Raw genomic sequence first — 18,883 nt, forward strand, 5'->3', positions numbered from 1 at the left:
ATCAGCCATAAAAATTAATGAAATCCTGTCACTGGCAGGAACATGGATGAGCCTAAGGGACATTATGTTAAGTGAAATACGCCAGGCACAGAAAGAAAAATACTGAATGTTCTCACTCATACGTGGAAGCTTAAAAAAATTGATTTCTTAGAAGTAGAGAATAGAGGCCGGGCGCAGTGGTTCACGCCTGTAATCCCAGCATTTTGGGAGGCCAAGGCAGGCGGATCACAAGTTCAGGAGTTCAAGACCAGCCTGGCCAATATGGAGAAACCCCGTCTCTACTAAAAATACAAAAATGAGCTGGGTGTGGTGGCAGGTGCCTGTAGCCCAGCTACTTGGGAGGCTGAGGCAAGAGAATAGCTTGAACCCAGGAGGCGGAGGTTGCAGTGAGCCACGATTGCGCCACTGCACTCCAGCCTGGGTGACAGGACGAGACTCCATCTAAAAAAAAAAGTAGGTAGTAGAATAGTGGTTACTAGAAACTGTGAAGGGTAGGGAGGAGAGGTATAAAGAGAAGTTGGTTAATGAATACAAAATTACAGCTAGATAGGAGGAATAAGTTCTAGTGTTCTATAGCTATGTGGGCTGACTATAATTAACAATAATTTATTGTATATTTTCAAATAGCTAGAAGAGAGGATTTGGAATGTTCTCAACACTAAGAAATGATAAATATTGAAAGTGATAGATATGCTAATTATCCTCATTTTTCATTACACATAGTACATGCCAGACTGTACTCCATAAATATGCACAATTATTATGTGTCAAAAACAATTCAAAAAGTAGAAAACAATCTTCCTTCCAGAAGAGGCTCAAGAAATATTGGTAACTTTTTTAGCCATCAAACAGTTTTTTTTACAAGTTTCAAATTTGTATTAAGCATACTTAATATCAACCTTTGTCATATGTGATAACATCCTTTATGTATTTTATGAGACCTTGATTTTTAAAATATCTATTTCTATGTATTTCTTGGATAATATAATAACAACCAAAAATTCCTACGATTGTGCCACTTAAACGCATTGTGGGAAATTAAGTTACTAAAGAGAGTGCAAGAAAGAAATGATTTATGAAATGAAAACTGGTTGAATATCACAAGAATATTTGTTTATATGTGTACAGACTGGACACACAGAGTTTCTTGTTTCTATTTGACCTACCTGATTTCTAACACCAAATAAATGTTAAACCTCTTATTGCTGAGATTAATTATAATTTAGTGCAACAAAATCCAGGACTTTTTACTCCTTTATTAATTGCATTTATAAAATTGGGTCTTCCAAAGAACAAAAGCAGCATCATAAAAATGCAGTTTTATTAGTTACAATAAAAAGGTGAGTCATACTACACATAAAATATTAACCCCTTGTTTGGGGCCACTTTTTGAAACTCAACAATAAACTTTATTTAAATTTTCTTTCAAATTATAAGGCAATTATTCAGTATCGAGATTAAAGAGCACTTCGCTCAGTACCAAAGTTTTGGGAGTAAAAAAACAGTCTTGACTCTTAAGGTTCTCACCCCAGAGTAAGCTATATAACCTCTTTGGACCTCAGTTTCTTCTTTTGAAAAATGGAGATAACTGTAACACCTATACATCATAGACTTTCAATAGGGATTAAATGAGTTAATACATGTATCACGCATACAACAAAGACAGGAAAACAGTGCTAATTAAATGTTTGCTATTGGCCATTATTATAGATTGTATTTAAGATCACAGAAAATACAATTTTCTAAGGCATTTGTATTTTGCTTTAAAATTGAACCTGACCTATAAGAATTAGAGTAACCTGTTAGCAGAAAATATAGTTTTGCTATTTCAGACTTTGGTGAATTATTCATTTGTTAATCTGGTTAAGCAAGCTGGAAGCACAGTTCTGTTTTTTATGAGTATTTTGTGTCTTTGAAATTACCTGACTTAAATATTCTAATCCAGGTGGACAGTTTAATGGAGGCGGTGGTGCTGGCATCCATGGTACCCCTGCAGCTCCACCTGGCTGATTATATACTGGCTGATTATACACTGGCTGATTTGGGACAGGAAAGCCAGCTGGGCCAGGACCTGAATGGCCGGCTGGTGGGGGTGGGTAGCCGACCTGGGGCCCAGGGTAGCCATTATATCCTGGAGGTCCTGAAATACAAACAAGTGAAATGATTTATAACTGCACCAAAAATGGAATCATGAACCATTTTAGGGTTATGCCATCTATCTATAAGTTGACATTTCAGCATAGAAATCTGTATCTGTGATGTTTAAGATATGCTTTTATCTTTCTGAGATTTTTCAATGAAATATCTGTGGTTGCACATCCACTTCTATTTTGATGATAGTAGGTGGTGAATAGCCTTACCCTTACCATTCAAAACTCAGATGGAAAATATGCTTTAATATCTGAGAAAATGAAAGTAAATAACCACTATCTAGAGTCACCTACATAAAGATTCTGGCAAGCCTTCAAGGGAAACAGACACGGCATTGGTAGAAGGCCCAAAATAATGGCTTTGAGTCAGCATTTCTAGGGCCAAAGTATCTTGTGAAAAATGATAATTCTGAAATTTGAGCAAATGACTTATAATATATGTATAGAACTGGGGGTAGTTTTGCCCCCTCTCTGCCAGGGATATTTGACAAGCTCTGCAGGCTTTTTTTGGTCACAACTGGAGGGGAAGATAATACTGCATCTGGTGGGTAGAGGCCAGGGCTGCTGCTACACATCTTAAAAGAGCCAGAACAGCTCCCTAGAAATGAAGAATTGTCCAGCCCAAAATATTATAGTGCCACTGTTGAAGGTGAAAGCACGTCATTTCTTCTTCTTCTTTTTTTTTTTTTTGAGACAGAGTCTCGCTCTGTCACCCAGGCTAGAGTGCAGTGGCGCCATCTCTCCTCACTGCAAGCTCCGCCTCCTGGGTTCACACCATTCTCCTGCCTCAGCCGCCCAAGTATCTGGAACTACAGGTGCCCGCCACCACGCCCAGCTAATTTTTTGTATTTCTTAGTAGAGACGGGGTTTCACTGTGTTAGCCAGGATGGTCTCGATCTCCTGATCTCGTGATCTGCCCGCCTCAGCCTCCCAAAGTGCTGGGATTACAGGCGTGAGCCACCGCACCCAGCCACATTCATTTCTTTTAGTACATTCCAGATGCCTGCTTGGGTTAATCCTTTGCCTTATGTTTTAATCCATAATGTATTGCTTTCCTAAGTCCTTCATTAAAATAAAATTTTATTATAATATTTAGGTTAGAAATTTAAATTTCACAATTTAACATCCTTTGGTCTCTGGAAAATATAATTTGAGAAACAAGGATGGCAAAAAATTGTAAGAGGCAGAGTAGAGGCAGAAATTTAATAACAGTAAATGTACTTCATATTCTCTGTGATGTGTGATTACAATGAAGATTTATATACCTGTTTGTATGGTCCACAGAGTAGCAATTCCATAGCAGTGGAATATAATTTCAAAGGACTGTGTTTCTCAATATTTTAACATTAAAGCCTATGCAAAATGTAATACTTAGAATAGGAAATTTATAAATTCTTTTAAATGGATCATTTATGATAAAATTCATTTGCCTTTCAAAAATAAGGCTTAGAAAAACAGAATAAACCTCACAATAATGCATCATAAATATAGCTTTTATAATTTATTCCTTTATGATGAATGAATATTTACAAATGATCCATAATGTGACTGGCTGTGTTGTAGAATATGAGGATACAACTCTCAAGGAGGCATCCTGCTGTCAGAGAGCTTACAGTCAACTTCTGGGAGAAAGAAAACACATTTAGAACAAAAAAAAATTCATACGGATGTGATGGAGAGAATGTATGCGGGGGAGGGCAGGGTATGGGGCAGTTACTTTAGGTAAATATAATTTATATCAAGGTCTAAAAGATGAGAAGAGAAAAGCTTTATATGAAGATCTAGTGATAAATGCTTCAGGAGGAAAGAAAGGCAAATAGAATACCTCTGACTTTGTAATGAATTTGACAGGCTTGTAAAAGAGAGAGGAATGTCATAAGAAAGAAGATGACTAGGAAAGGCTGTTAGCAAAGCAACAGGAAGCTGTTCAGAAAAGGAGGCCCTAGTAAGGAGTCTGGATTTGGTTCCAATTATCATTGGCAAGTACTGGAGGATTTTAAGCAGAAGAATGAGTTCCATGGTCTTATTTATATCTTACAAAATTTTCAGCAGTGGAAAAGCATTAGAATTTACAATGGAAAACACAGATGCGATCCCTGCCCATCATTGTTTAATGAGAGAGACGACTTTATATCTCCACTTATTCTAGGGAGCTATAATACCAGTGTAATTAATTGATTAATTAGAATTGGAGATAAATGCTTTCAAGTAAGAGACCACGGTTTTATGACCAGAGATGCCAAAGGTCGCTACTGAGATGGAAAGAGAAAAAGGGAAGGAGTAGGAGCAGGTGCCCTGAGGGGTCACCTTTATGCTGAGAGCTGAAGGATGCACAGGAGTTCAGGAGGCCAGAGTCACAGAAAGAACATTTCAGAGCAAAGTCCTGGGACAGTAACTAACATAGGCCTTTAAAAATCTGAAAAATAGCCAGTCTAGCTGAATAACAGCAAGCCAGGCTCAAGAGGAAGTTAAAGAGACAGCATGGAAAAGGCCATCCTGGGTTTAGTGTTAGCCTTTATCCTAAAAGTAATAGGCCACTAATAAAATAGGGGCTATATACTCTCTGTAATATGAGCAGATTTACATTTTTAAAGATCACTGGGGTCAGCACAGAAACCAGACCATAGGCAGACCAGTGGGGATATGGAGATGTGAGTTAATTTCTTACATTTTTAACATCATCATAATTTTCCCCAGACTCTGAAAGTATGATTGATTACTCCTCAAATCAACGAATTAAGCATAAAGAATTACCTGACATTTGAATACTAGTATCATTTATGTAAAGGCTAATTGATTTAAAATATTTTAAATATGTTAGCAAATACTTGTCATTTATTATTTGCAAGCATTGCGCTCAGTGTTTTACATATACTCTCATTTACTCTACAAAGCAACCTACATTGAAAATATCACCCTTATTTATAGATAGGAACTCTGAGGCTTTGAGGTACTGCAACTTGTTTAAACTACCACATAACTATTAGTACAGAAGGCAGAACCTGGTTTACCAGCACATTTACCTATACAAATTTTTTTTAAAAGCAGGCAGAACTTGAAGCCTGATACAAACTTCCTATGCCTCAGCTTTCGCACATACATAATGGGGATAACTGACAGTATTTACCTCATAAGAGTATTCTAAGAATTAAAAGTGTTAGTCCACATTAACTCCACATTTAAAACAATGACTAAAGCATGGTAAGCTCTCAATTTTAAATTATCCTTACTCTTAGCATCATTGTTATCTTAAGACTTGTGCTATATGTAATCTTGGACTTGAGAAACAAAATCAAGCTGTAGAGCTACATATATATATATATATAATATAACAAACTCTCAAGTCTGATTATATCTGAACTGTATTATTTATGTATATCTACTTTTAATTAGCGATAGGGTGGGTTAAATCATTCTCTTAAGTGCCTTGGATGAATATTACAGACTTACTAATGATTTTCCAAACACCAACCCTATAAGAATTTAGAGCAGATGTTCTCAACCCTGGCTTCACCTTAGAATCACTTGGGGTGTTAAAAGATTACTATTCCTTGAGTCCCACCACTGGAAGCTATGATTTAATTTTTCTGGAATAGTGCCTTTGCACTACTATTTTTAAGTGCTTCTGGGTGATGATACTTCAGCGCAGACATGGTTGCCATGAGCCACCACTTGAGAGTCTGAGCTTATCTAGCTCATATTCTTTTAGTTGCAAACATCTGGATGAGATCCGGGACCCACAGGGAGGTTTCTTGCTAGGCAATTAAACATGACATTCAGCTCCTAAGCACATTTGTTTACTCAGAGAAGAAAACACAGTGGGTACATCCTTCTATCCAAACCACATTCTCTTTGATCCTAAATCCCCAGGATGCTCTTTCAAGATGTGGGTAGCCTGTCTGCTTGTAAATCTGGACATGCCATGGACTTTGCTATTTTTAAAGTTCTAGTAGTTTTGATAATTGCATTTGCCTAAATGAAAATCTCCGAATTCTTTCAGGCATTGGTTGAAAAGAAAAAATGTACTCCATTATGGATGTAGTCAAATGACGCAATTACTTTTCTTAGAAATACAGAGCTGAATCAGCATATATACAAAAATAAAGCTTTCATATATATTATAAAATTAAAATGAGAATTATTCCCAGGTAACTGAATTTCTATTACTTTCAGTTTTAAGCAGTCTTACTATTTTGATGTGACTCTCACTGAACACATGCCAAGCTACTACATGACTCAATTTACCAGAAATAAATTTCCTAAATGTGACTAAATGATCATAATTTTCAGAACAGATGGAGGATCCATAAAATATTTTACTTAACATTTGTATTTTGGGATGTGCAGTCTTGTATTTCATTTGCTAAATGTAAACCTAATGCTGTTTTTGCTAGCTTTCTTTATACCTTTACTGTCCTCTATAAATAAAAATTACTTCTATGGAAAATGATAGCCAAATAAAAATAATCAAGAACAACTAGGCTGCCAAAATTTCATTAATATCATTTTTAAAAAAGAGCTACTAAAATAAAAACAAATGCACAATTCTCTCTCTCTCTCTCTCTGTCTCTGTCTCTCTCTCGATTGATTAATTTTACTTTTTCTTCTTTCAGCAACTACTTTACCTTGGAATGCTGTGGGTGGATACTGAGGAGGATACCCAACTGGCAAGTTTGTTTCCGGGTGAGAAGCATTCATCTGTGGGTCTGCAATTCAAGAAGAGGTAAATAGATGTCTGATTAAATAAAATATATATTAGAAAGAAACACTGTATTGTACTTAGATAATTGTCACTTGTATGGTCTTATGCTGTATTGAAATAGGGAAAGTAAAATTTTCACTTAACGTAAGCTGTGCCTGTTATCAGAGCTAATTTGCAATTAGCAAATGTGTTTCAAACAAATTCTCCTTTAGATAAAATGAGACAGTTAAGTTACTGGGGCTGAATTACCAGTTTTTGAAACATCCCTGATGAATGTTCAGTTCCATGTTTTGTTGATAATAAAATAAAGATAGCTTTAAAATTACATATAGACTACGAAGAAAGAGATAAATGAAATTAATGGGATGTGAGGATGGTAGAATTATGGATGATTTTAAAGACATCTATCATCACTGCTATTAGAATTATTAAATATTTAAAATAATGAATATACTTCAGTATTTATATATTTTATGCTTAGTCTGGAACTACACCAATAAAGTTGAACCATATGAAATTCCCCAAATATGACTGTTTTTGACCCACAAAAGCCATGTTTAATTATAATACACTAGCATATTAAACTTTGTTATTTGCTAATAAGGCTTGAGTAACCGTAATATATACACAAATGGTTCAACCTCCTAAATATTAATATTCATGTCTATCTCGTCATTCAGTTACCTACCACAGCCAGTCTCTAAATATTTACTGAGCATGTCCTGTGTCACCCTTGAATTAGGCTCTGTGGCTACAATGGCTCTGCTTTCACACAGCTTAAGGTGTAGTAGACACTATACTTATCTCCTTATCTGTTTCCTTATGAATTACTAACTGTAAATTCAAAGACTTTTGTTTTAGAATCATGGAGACATGGCATCAATATAGAAGAACATATAGGTCAAACTTTCACTGTAACACATTTTTTTGTATGTGTCTCTATTATGAACTTTCAAAGACCACTCAACTTGTGAATCGTGTGATTTTTTCAGGAAGATGGGATTGTTTCCCCCGCCCCCTGCCCTGGCCTTTCTCCTTCATAAATGGCTTCATCATGACTTCAGCAGAATGCAGTCCATGGTGATTGCATAAAATCAGACAAAAAAACCACTCTCTTACTCATTCAAGACTAGCCTGGCCAACAAAATGAAACCCCATCTCTACTAAAAATACAAAAATTAGCCAGGCATGGTGGCACACGCCTGTAGTCCCAGCAACTCAGGAGGCTGAGGCAGGAGAATCACTTAAACCTGGGAGGCAGAGGTTGCAGTGAGCCGAGATCGTGCCACTGCACTCCAGCCTGGGCGACAGAGCGAGACTGCATCTCAAATAAATAAATAAATAAATAACACAAAACAACAACAACAAAAAGATGAGGACTTTTCCCTGGACAAACATTGCAACATACCCTGTGATTTCTGAATCATCACAAATCTCTGAAACTCCCCATCATTCTTTCCCATCCATTCTCTTCTATTTCTCAGTGTCAAGTGACTGACCTAACTCCCTAGTTCTCTAGCTAATAAGGCCCTGCCTGCAGCCCCTACTCCCAAATTAAGTTGGAAACAACAGCATCAGACTCAGAATAGATTTCAAGAAAATACTTTGCAAGTCTGAAGTAAAGATCTACCCTTGACAGGTATGTCACATTGTGATACCTCTTAATAAGCAACATTGTTTGAATACTAGAACATAGAACACACATGCATACACATATCCAGGAACAGACAGACTCAAGAAATCATGAGCTCACAATCTCTGGACTTTTGGTACCAAAGCAATGATTCTGATTTCAGGCATTCCAGGAGGAATTCATACAAGGAGAATGAGTGAATGGGCAGGTGTTCAAGTAGAACAAAGAGCATGTTAATTATGTTTTGATTACTGCATTTTTGAATGCGACTTAAAATGGCTTACAAAAAGTACAAGTCTATCACATTGTCTTAAAGATATTTTATTTTTATGTCTACGTGTATGTATATATACATATTTACACATTTATTCACACACATATACACATTTTATTTCTATTTATGCAAATGCATTCGTACATACAATTATATATACAAAACTGAAGAGTTAAAAGTTGACTATGACCATGACCAGATAAATTTTTGTAAATTGAGTGGAATCAACTTAAAGCCTGTGGCAAATAAAACAGTGTAATTCTATATAAATTTACATTTAAAAAGCTTTAAGTTTTGTAAGTAAAAAGAAAATCATAAAACTTCACATGGGAAAAAGCAAGGAGTCTAGTCCTGGAGATTATTTCATACATCTAATAAGGGTGACACTGTAGTGACGGATAAATATTTTTTTGTTACCTCAACAAAGATGAAAGAGAGAATAAAGAAAAGCATTTCAGAAAAAAAGGATTTAATTTTTGAATTTAATTTTCCCTATGTAGTGGGAATTTTGAACATAATTTTCCCTCTGTTCTTCAGAACCTTGATATCTTAATAAGACAGTCTTTTATTACTTGCTTGATAAATATCCATCTTACTTAGAATTTTCTTGAGAGAAAAAAAGTCAGAACATATGACTGGTATTTACTTAAAACACAAACATGTGTCTGTGATGAAATATACATTGAGGTGTGTTTCTGAGGAGTTTATTACAATGAACTCAAATCTTATTATCTGTTAATTAGTATGACTTGAATAATCTTTACATATATAAAATACACAAAGAGAATATTGTTCTGGTTTAAATATATGTTACAGAACATATTTCCCAATAAATCTAGCATTTCTTAGCTTTCCAAAAGGCTTTCTTATTTTTAATGAAGAACCTAGTGGTAGTGCTATTTTTGTACATCTTCTCTATAGTCAAAATACTGAACTAGACATTGTATTCTGGAGCATAAACAACAGAAAGCAAATTATATACTTTCAGACACTGAATAAAACATTATGACAAATAAGTTACCAACAGATTAACATTATAAGGAGGAAAGTAAACATTTAAAATAAATTACTTACTTTGTTTGTCCATGATTAAAACAGTTCTGAAAAAGAAGATCTGATATTAATACACTGTCTACAAGGCCACAGGTCAAATATAACAGTTCAATCAGGATACTCTAAAACTACATAGTCACATTCATAGGATATTCCTCTTTATTCATCCAGCCCAGCCTTACCTGTTCATTTAAGCCCTTTGTGCTTGACTGCATTCCCCTTGCTGTGTTTCTGAGTAGGAATTTAGAAATTGTTGGTCAGCTCATGATGGTGAACACATTCTAAAGCCTTTTGGGAAGAGGGTCCAGTGAGGCAGAAAGCCATAAAGACACACTATGAGCTAAGACTCCAAGTAGTAACCGAGCTAAGACTCCAAGTAGTAACCAAGCTAATAACATCAACCTTCACAACTTGCACAATCTAAAGGAAATGCTTGGTTCAGTTCCCAGTCTCCGGACTTGGGTTCCAGGAATATTCCAGCAGGAAAGCAAAAAATGTTAATTATCAGGTCACACTACTGCAATTATCTTGGGAAATGTGGGTCTTGTGGACCTGTTCTTTGCAAATTTGAGAAGGCCTGAGACTACTCTGTGCTTTCAGAGATTTTTTTTTTTTTACCAGAAAACCCACTCTCAGGAGTTGTCACAGCCATAGCACCTTGACCACCCAAGTGAAACTTTGTACTCGGTATTTATACAGAAACATAAATTGCAGCAAACATTCTACTCAATATTTCTGCCTTCCAGTGCCTTGATCCCATCCTACTTTTTCCCACTACTATCCTGTCACTACTTTTTCCATCTCCTGTAGATCCCGATGCCCTTCATCCCTTTTAGCGACAATGCATTGGGCAAAACTCTGTTACTCAACATTTTTATCTTGGACCCATGCACACTAACACAAACTGCCCTTCCCCTTCCCAGGCCCACTCCAGTGCCAGCTACCCTTTAAATTCTCTTACCGTGCAATCCTAAGTGGTTAGTAAGTCAACTGATCCCTCTACATGCTCAACTAAAACCTAGACTTCCCAAGAAGAAACCGCCTTCCTCCTTGCTGTTTCAGAATTATTTTTGGCCAGGGGTGGTGGCTCATGCCTATAATGCCAGTATTTTGGGAAGCTGAGGCAGGAGGATCACTTGAGTCCAGAAGTTTGAGACCAGCCTGGGCAACATGGAGAGACACTGTCTTTACCAAAAAAAAATTAGCCAAGCATGGTGGCATGCGCCTGTAGTCCCAGCTACTCGGGAGGTTGAGGTGGGAGGATTGCTTGAGCCTGGGATATTGAGGCTATAATGAAGTATGATGTCATCACTGCATTCCAGCCTGGATGACAGAGCAAGACTGTGTTTCAAAATAAAGGTTTTTTTTGTTTGTTTGTTTATTTTGTTTTGATTATTGCCAACTTTAAGCACAAAATTTTATAGTCAACTTAAAGTCTTAAGAACATTCTAATAATAGTCAACTCTTAATTATACATACTCAAGAAGTTCAGCAATGGTTGAATAATTCAAAATGGGTTTATGTGGTCCTGAAATAAATCAAAAGATGTGTTTGTGTTACTAACTTCCTAGATTTTCTTAGGACAATAGGAATCTCAGTTTGCATTAACTGGTCAGATATTAATGCTGTAGACCTCATCAAGCCAGAAAGGTAGAAATATTAAAATTTATACTTTTCTGCTATTAATCTATAAGGTGAACAATAATAAACACATGTAACCAAAGTAGACTAAAGGTTTTCAAGACTACATTTGTGTTTTAGATTCCATCATATGAAGAACTGTATAAGACTAAATTCATACATAAGAGGACATGATTTTTGTCAACCTCACATTTCTACCATCAAAGACTATACTTTAAAATGCCAATTTTCTTAAAATATGCGAAGAGTACTTTAACAGATATATCAGAAAAGATTAATACATACCGAATTAGAAATAGGTAGTATCCTTTAATTAACACACTGGACTACACATCTCTAGAGTCTTTACCTGCCCCTTGCTTCTTATAGGATACCTCTCTATAACATGCTTAGCTTAAAAAAAAATTCTATGGCCTTTAAGCAATTTTAACATAAATTTTAAGAAACTAGTGATTCAATTATTCTCACCTTCCCTACAAGGTCAGAAAAGCACTAAATAATGTCTAAGGGCAAATCCTAAATAAAATGTAAGAGAAGAAACTTAGGCAAGTTTTTATTTGTTATTTTTTTTGGCGAACAGACTACTCAACTGAAAAAAATTCATAGTTTCTGGATTGCAGATCTATACATCTGAAATAGAAAATATTTTTGTCATAATTTTAAAACTAATTTTTCTTAGCATTTAGTTGTTTTAGGCTTTCAAGTCCCGTGCAAGCCAGAAATAAAGGATGTGCTGCAAAGATAGAGAATTCATAAACCCATGCTACTTATCCTGGTAAACAGTGGTCCCCAACCTTTTTGGCACCAGGGACCGGTTTTGTGGAAGACATGGACCACTGGAGCAGGGGATGGTTTTGGGATGATTCAAGCACATTACATTTATTGTGCACTTTATTTCTATTATTATCACATTATAATACATAACAAAAGAATTTTACAATTCATTATAAGGTAGAATCAGTGGGAACCCTGAGCTTGTTTGCCCGAAACTAGACAGTCCCATGTGGGGGTGATGGGAGACAGTGACTCCCATCATCAGGCATTAGATTCTCATAAGGAGTGTGCAACCTAGATCCCTCACACGTGCAGTTCACAATAGGGTTCTTGCTCCTATGAGAATCTAATGCCGCTGCTGATCTGACAGGAGGTCGAGCTCAGGTGGTAATGTATGTGAGCGATGGGAAGCAGCTGTCAATACAGATGAAACTTTGCTCACTCTCCAGCTGCTCACCTCCTGCTGTACAAGCCCAATTCCTAACAGGCCACAGACTGGCACTGGTTGGTGATCCAGGAGCTGGGGAGCCCAGCTGTTAAGAATAGGTGGAGGATCTTAAGCAGGGAGTGTCATGAGTTTCAAGTCCTTGCCAAATGAGTACCAACCATAAATACACATGGTATTTGCCTTTCACAAGGTCAGAGATCATTCTCTCCTTGCACAGAAATACCAGAAAGGAAAAGAAGCAGATTCTAAAACAATGATAATTTGTTCATATTTGCTCGTTTTCTTCCCACTTGGTTACGTTATTTTTAATCTTAAAAGATAAGTTAGTGAGGATGAGACTTACTGGCAAAACTACTGCAGTATAAAATCTGGGTCTTTGCTTTACTATAGGTTTTAGAATTTTAGCATTTATATAATATCTCAAGCATTGAAAATGGTATGTAATAAGCTCTGGTGCAAAATGTTAAGTGTTCCTTGTACCTGTACATGTGCCAAGTAGAGAAGGCACCGTGTGCCAGGTCACCAAAGTCCACTATGTGGATGCCCACATTCCTGTTTGCTGTTATAATGATCCTTTGGGTGTTCCCAAGCGTAATAAGTCTATTCCAAGAAATATATCACTCAGTTTGGGGAATAACTGGGTGTGCCCTGAATGAATTAATTAACGAGTTAATTTAGCATGATAATTCATAAACAGTGGCTTCTACCACACTTATTTCATTTTTAATTTCAGAAATACTTCAGAGAAAGGGAAAATCATCTTTATGCTGTACCAAAATATGTAATAAAGTTATGTTGTATATTGTACCATTGGAATAATAATTACTCCAGTATGAACACAGAACTTCAAATATAATCTGATTTTTCTAACTCTGTTAACTAAGACTTTGGAGGAAACTGAGGCATCATATATTATTTGCATACAAGTACACCTCTGTTAAAATTTTTCTATCAGAAATCGTAACTTCCCATTGCTTCTCTGGACTATTTGATAACTGTAACCTCTACTACCACAAAGAGGAAGACACAGCACAGGGGATTTCCAGTTCTGGCTTCAAAATTCATATTACAGTGAAACTCTTTTGACCCATCTCTTGAGGTCCTGAAATTTTTATCTTACTGCTTTCAAAAAGTATTACTGTAAAATCTGGACTCCAAAGGGGAAGCATACTTAATTTTGAAAGTTCCTAAAACTAAAATTTGTTTGCCCACACCAGATTTGGATTGTTTATTTAAATTTACTTGTTAATTGCCTAAGAACAAGCTCCTTCCCTCATTCCCTCAAAACAGAGGATAAAGCATTTCACATTCTCTTCCAGCCCCAAGATAGGGATAAATGTTTTGAATGATTTTAGCAAAATTCTACTGCTCTGAAAACAAGAATTCTGGGTCCCTAACTTCCTCTCAATGACTGAGAATAAGATACTAGACTAGAGGGAAGGTAGGAATTTCAAGTAGGCCAGGGGAACATTACATAGGTAAGTCACAAATCAAGTAACTTCCATGTCATTTGGGTTATGTTTGTATGTAAATTTTGTACCTTTAAAAATGTTTAGTTAACATCTAAGAAGGAAAAATATTCATCTGTTGAACTCCAGTTTTGGTAAAAATTAAGCTTAGAAAAAATGGATACATTTAAGCAAATGGGTGGGGCAAGCAGGTGGTGAGGCTTTGAGTATACAGCACATCATACTTGTAAGATATGGGATGAAACTGAGGTGACTGTGGCTGATTATAAATGCAAAGTACCTTGTAACAAGGAGTCATTCCATAAAAATCCTCTTGCGTATTTTATGCTTAGCAAACAAAATAAATATGCTTAAAACCAGTGTAGGATAGCCTTTTATAGCATTTTATATTAAACCTTGAATAAAAATGCAGATGATACATCAACTAGGACCAAGTGAGATGGTACAGATCAAGGGTTCTACAAAACTAAAAAGTAAACCAGAGACAAAGGAAACAAATACTGAATCAGTTATTCTCATTTGATTGCTTTACTACTCTGAAAAGCCTTTCCTGACCACCCAGAGCTCCCTCACAAATTGTTTCCTTTCCTCCTAATAAATGGTGAAACTAAACCCATAGAAATAAAAGTGATTTTAATAAATGTGATACAGTTTGCTAACTAGCTGAATTAAGATGATTAATAATTCATATTCTTTGCACCGATGTCTCTAATTCACTGAAAAAAGGAAGACTCACATCCTTCAGTGAAATTTGTTCGAAGACTCTTTTTTTTTTTCAAACTCACGAATGGGATTTTAATGTGCTGTATGGAATTTGAAGCCTCAAACTTAAAGAACTTTCCACCTGGAAAGCATTCTTAAGTCACATCAATGAACTATCCTCCCTAAAACCTAGACACAGTATCACTGTGGAAACAGAATAATAGTTCTGGAATCGATTTAGGATTAGGTTAGGAGCGCCTACACCAGGAAAAGCTCCCGGGAAACGGTTTTAGGACAGAATCAAGGCACACCTGTGGAACCTCTTTCTGCATCTTTCTTATGTAAGACAGAAAAGGCTTGAATTTCAATTTACTCTTGTGCCACTTAGCTTTAACTAGGCCAGGTACTATGGATAGAATGTGTGAGCTAAGTTCATGTGTTGGAAACTTAATTTCCAATGCAACAGTGTTGGGAGGTGGGGCCTAATAAAATATGATTCGTTTATAAGCACTCTACCTTCATCAATAGATTAATGTCGTTATCTTGGGAGTGGGTTTATTATTGCCAGAGTAGGCTTGTAAGGAAATCAAGTTCCACCCTCTCTTGCTGTCTTGCCATTCCACTTTCCACCACGGGATGATGCAGTAACAAGACCCTCACAAGATGCTGGTGCCTCCATACAGTCATGCACCACAACAACAGATCACATATATGATGGTGGTCCTGTAAGATTATTTTTACTGTACCCTTTCTATGTTTAGATACATAAATACTTGACATTATATTATACTTGCCTACAGTATTCAGTACAGTAACATGCTATACAGGTTTCTAGCCTAGGAGCAATACCTTATTCCACGCAGTCTAGGTCTAGTAGGCTATCTGCCACCTCACTGGTCATTCCCTTTGTTGAATGAGCCAAGTTCCCTCCAGCCCAGGACTTCTACCTGTGAAGTTCCCTCTGTCTATAATGCCCTCCACCACCCCACTCACCCACACGTCTATAGACTAGTTGATTTGAGACTTCCTTCAGCTCTCAATCTGACTCTCCTCAACACCCCCAACCCCACCACCCCAGCCTAAATAGTAGGCTGGCTATACTATCCAGGATTGTGTAAGTAAATTCTATGATGTTCTCACAACCACAAAATTGCCTCATGATGCATTTCTCAGAATGTATTCCCGTATTTAAGCAACACATGATTATGTTGGACTTCCTAGCCTCCAGAACTGTAAGAAATAAATTTCTGTCCTTTATAAATTACCAAGTCTCAGGTATTCTGTTACAGCAGCAGACAACATATGGAGACATCATTTTTTTTCTAATCACTTATTAAAAGAACATATGGAAAATTGAAGAGTGCAATTGTTAAGTTCTGATTAAAAAGTGTTTTGGCTTTTTAATTTAGCACTATTCAGGGCAGTGCAATAGAGTGTGTATATACACAGATACACATATATACATATAGAAATTCTTCCTATATAAATATTCACTAAATATAAAGCTTGTGTGGTTTTTAAGGAATTAATTGAAGGCATAGAGCATGCAAGGCACTATACCAGGCACTACAGCACAATACCTAGACACTAGGGGAGACAGACAATTAAGAATTAAATATATTATTAAAAATACTCTAAGTGCTATAAATAAAATTAATGTTGCTATAAGAAAGGGTTATGGGGCACTAACTTAGATGGTGATAGGGGGTTTAAGAAAAGTCAGACTGGGAGCTGAAGGAAGTCTCAAATCAACTAGTCTATGGAGGTATGGTGGGTGGGGTGTTGGAGGGCATTATAGATAGAGGGAACTTCATAGATAGAATTCCTAAGCTGGAGGAACTTGCCTCATTCAAGGAAAGGAAGACCAGTGAGGTTACAGAGCAAAAGAGGGAGACATTCTTAAGAGATGAAGATGGAGAGGTACATAAGGGTCTGCTCACACACATTTGATGTCTCTCCACCTGTACTCTAAGCTCCTTTACAGATCTAAAGGCAGTTTGATCTATAAACCAGCTATTTTACGTGCCACTTTTCTATCCAATTGCAGAAATCCACTCTTTCCCTTTATATGTCTTTTTCATTTCCCTGCATTTTCTCGTTGTTCAAAGCCTACTATTGTTGTAAACAGGGTGGCATTAAGAGAAAGGTGTGCTCTTAGAAAAAGTTCAAGAAGGGAGCCCCCAAACTGCCTGACACGTTTAAGTGTCACTTGTAGTAACCATGTATCTCAATGTGATAAGCCAGAAAAAACAACGACTGCCTGTTCCTGGAACTGGGAAGTGGCCATGCCAAGACTTCCAGGAATAACAATGCATGAATGAAACCACATGGGAACCAGAGAGTCAGCTTGGAGAAGCAGGAACTTTGTCAAATATTTAAAATAATAAAAGCTAACTTTCACTGAGTACTTTCTGTAGTGCCAAGCACTGCTCTAAGAACTTTACATTAACACACGTAATACTCTGTAGCTCATTTAATAGTTACACAGTTTCAGAGATGGGGCAACGGAAAGAATATATGTAAGAAGAAAGTGGCTGACAGTCCACAGATGTGAAGCAGTAGAGGCCGAATTTAAAGTCGGGGAGCCTGACTGGAGCTAATGGTCTTAGGAACCGTGCTAGATACCGCCACTATCTTTTCTAAGCCGGTATTGTAGAGGGCCTAGCATAGATGTGGGCTCCTGGCGGACTTCATTGAATACTTACTTATAAATGACAGCTTGCAGGCTGTATTAACCGTCGCTTCTAAGGGCCCCACTATGCTGGCACATGCTCCTGAGCCCAGCCTCTGCCCAGGATTCAGGGCCGGTCTCTACCTGTAAAGCAGTGTAGCTAAGGGGAAGCTGAGCCCCGCGAGGCGTTTTCAGGCAGGGCACCCCTTGTCATTCGAATGGTTCTGGGGTGAGCCCGGGTGCCGCTGGGCTGCCTGGGGCCCCTTGCCGTGTACCTGCTCCACTTCCAGGGTCCTTTTCAGAGGCCTCTTGCATTTCTGGCCCCAACCTTCACCCCACATCCTCCACCCCCAGAGCAGCAAGCCCAACCTGCGGGCCCTCGCGCCGATTCCCCACAAGTTGCCCTCCACACCTGACCCCGGCCCTGGCCCCAGCGCAGGCTCCACGCAGTTCCTGCGCCCAAGTCCCCGGGTGGCGGCAGAAAAAGCCGCCCGCGCACCTCTGGCTGCCGCTGTTTCGGCTCCCGAGCGAGACGAGGTCCAGACAGCCGGGGCCCGGCGATGGCTTCTTCTTCTGCGCCTCTAGACTGCCGGGCACGGCTGCTGCGCAACCTTCTCAGAAGTCAGCCGGAAAAGGGTCTGGGAGTAACCTTTGCGCCAACACCCGCGGCTCCTGGTTTCGTTTCCTGGATCTTACGTACACAACGCAGCTTCCTTTTCCCGGTTCCCGCGCTGGCGCCCGGGGACCCACGGGATTACTGGAGGGTGAAGGAGCTCGAGGAAGGACTGCACCCACCACCTGGTGTGAGGCCCCTCCCCTACCCCCGACTTGCTTTCTTCCTCATTGGAGAGACTCCAGAGACGTTTGTCCGGTGGTTAAGGAGAGGAACTGGGACTCCCACACTAACTGGAACTGGAAAGTCATCAGCTGGGGAGTGGCCTCCCCGTGGAACTTTCTTTACTCTGGCTTTGACCTCCATCCCTCGGAAGCCCGTGGCTTTTCAAGGTGAGGGAGCAGACGCAGCTTAGACTACAAATGAGTAGGGGCCAAAATTGTTTTTCTTTATGGTGCCTTTTCTTTCTTGCTGTCTTGCTCTTTCTTTCCTTCTATAAAATTATATGATATTATTTTTTAATTTTAAGCAGTTATTTGAATGTTTTCGAGCTCACTTTATTTTTTTATAAACATCGTTCCTTTTTAAACGAAAATAGTTTTTATTCTGTGTATTTAAGTTATTTGTATGACATATCCATCAACTCCTATAATTACACATTTCCCCCCTTGGGGCAAGAGCAGCTATAATCTACTCATTTAGCATAAATCCTGAATACCACTATCATTAACTATAGCCCTCATGTTGTACATT

General features: G+C 37.9%; 1 protein-coding gene across 5 annotated transcripts in view; it reads right to left on the reverse strand.

Annotated features, from left to right (window-relative positions):
• PLSCR1 (phospholipid scramblase 1) overlaps positions 1-18,410 on the reverse strand; it is a 29,583-nt gene extending 11,173 nt beyond the window's left edge. For 3 of the 5 annotated variants that reach the window (XM_030822687.1, XM_030822686.1, XM_030822685.1), the window contains exons 1-5: positions 18,017-18,354; positions 9,995-10,043; positions 9,834-9,859; positions 6,776-6,856; positions 1,923-2,140 (exon numbers count right to left, since the gene is read on the reverse strand). In XM_030822687.1, coding sequence (XP_030678547.1) covers positions 1,923-2,140; positions 6,776-6,856; positions 9,834-9,859; positions 9,995-10,002 — 333 coding nt within the window. In that variant the 5' untranslated portion in view covers positions 10,003-10,043; positions 18,017-18,354. Of the gene's footprint in view, positions 1-1,922; positions 2,141-6,775; positions 6,857-9,833; positions 9,860-9,994; positions 10,044-18,016 lie in introns of all 5 variants that reach the window. The other 2 variants (XM_003256675.3, XM_030822688.1) reach the window with 2 other exon arrangements.
• Positions 18,411-18,883: the final 473 nt, after the last annotated feature.

This window comes from Nomascus leucogenys, chromosome 11 (genome assembly GCF_006542625.1).
Source record: "Nomascus leucogenys isolate Asia chromosome 11, Asia_NLE_v1, whole genome shotgun sequence".
NCBI classification, from domain to species: domain Eukaryota; kingdom Metazoa; phylum Chordata; class Mammalia; order Primates; family Hylobatidae; genus Nomascus; species Nomascus leucogenys.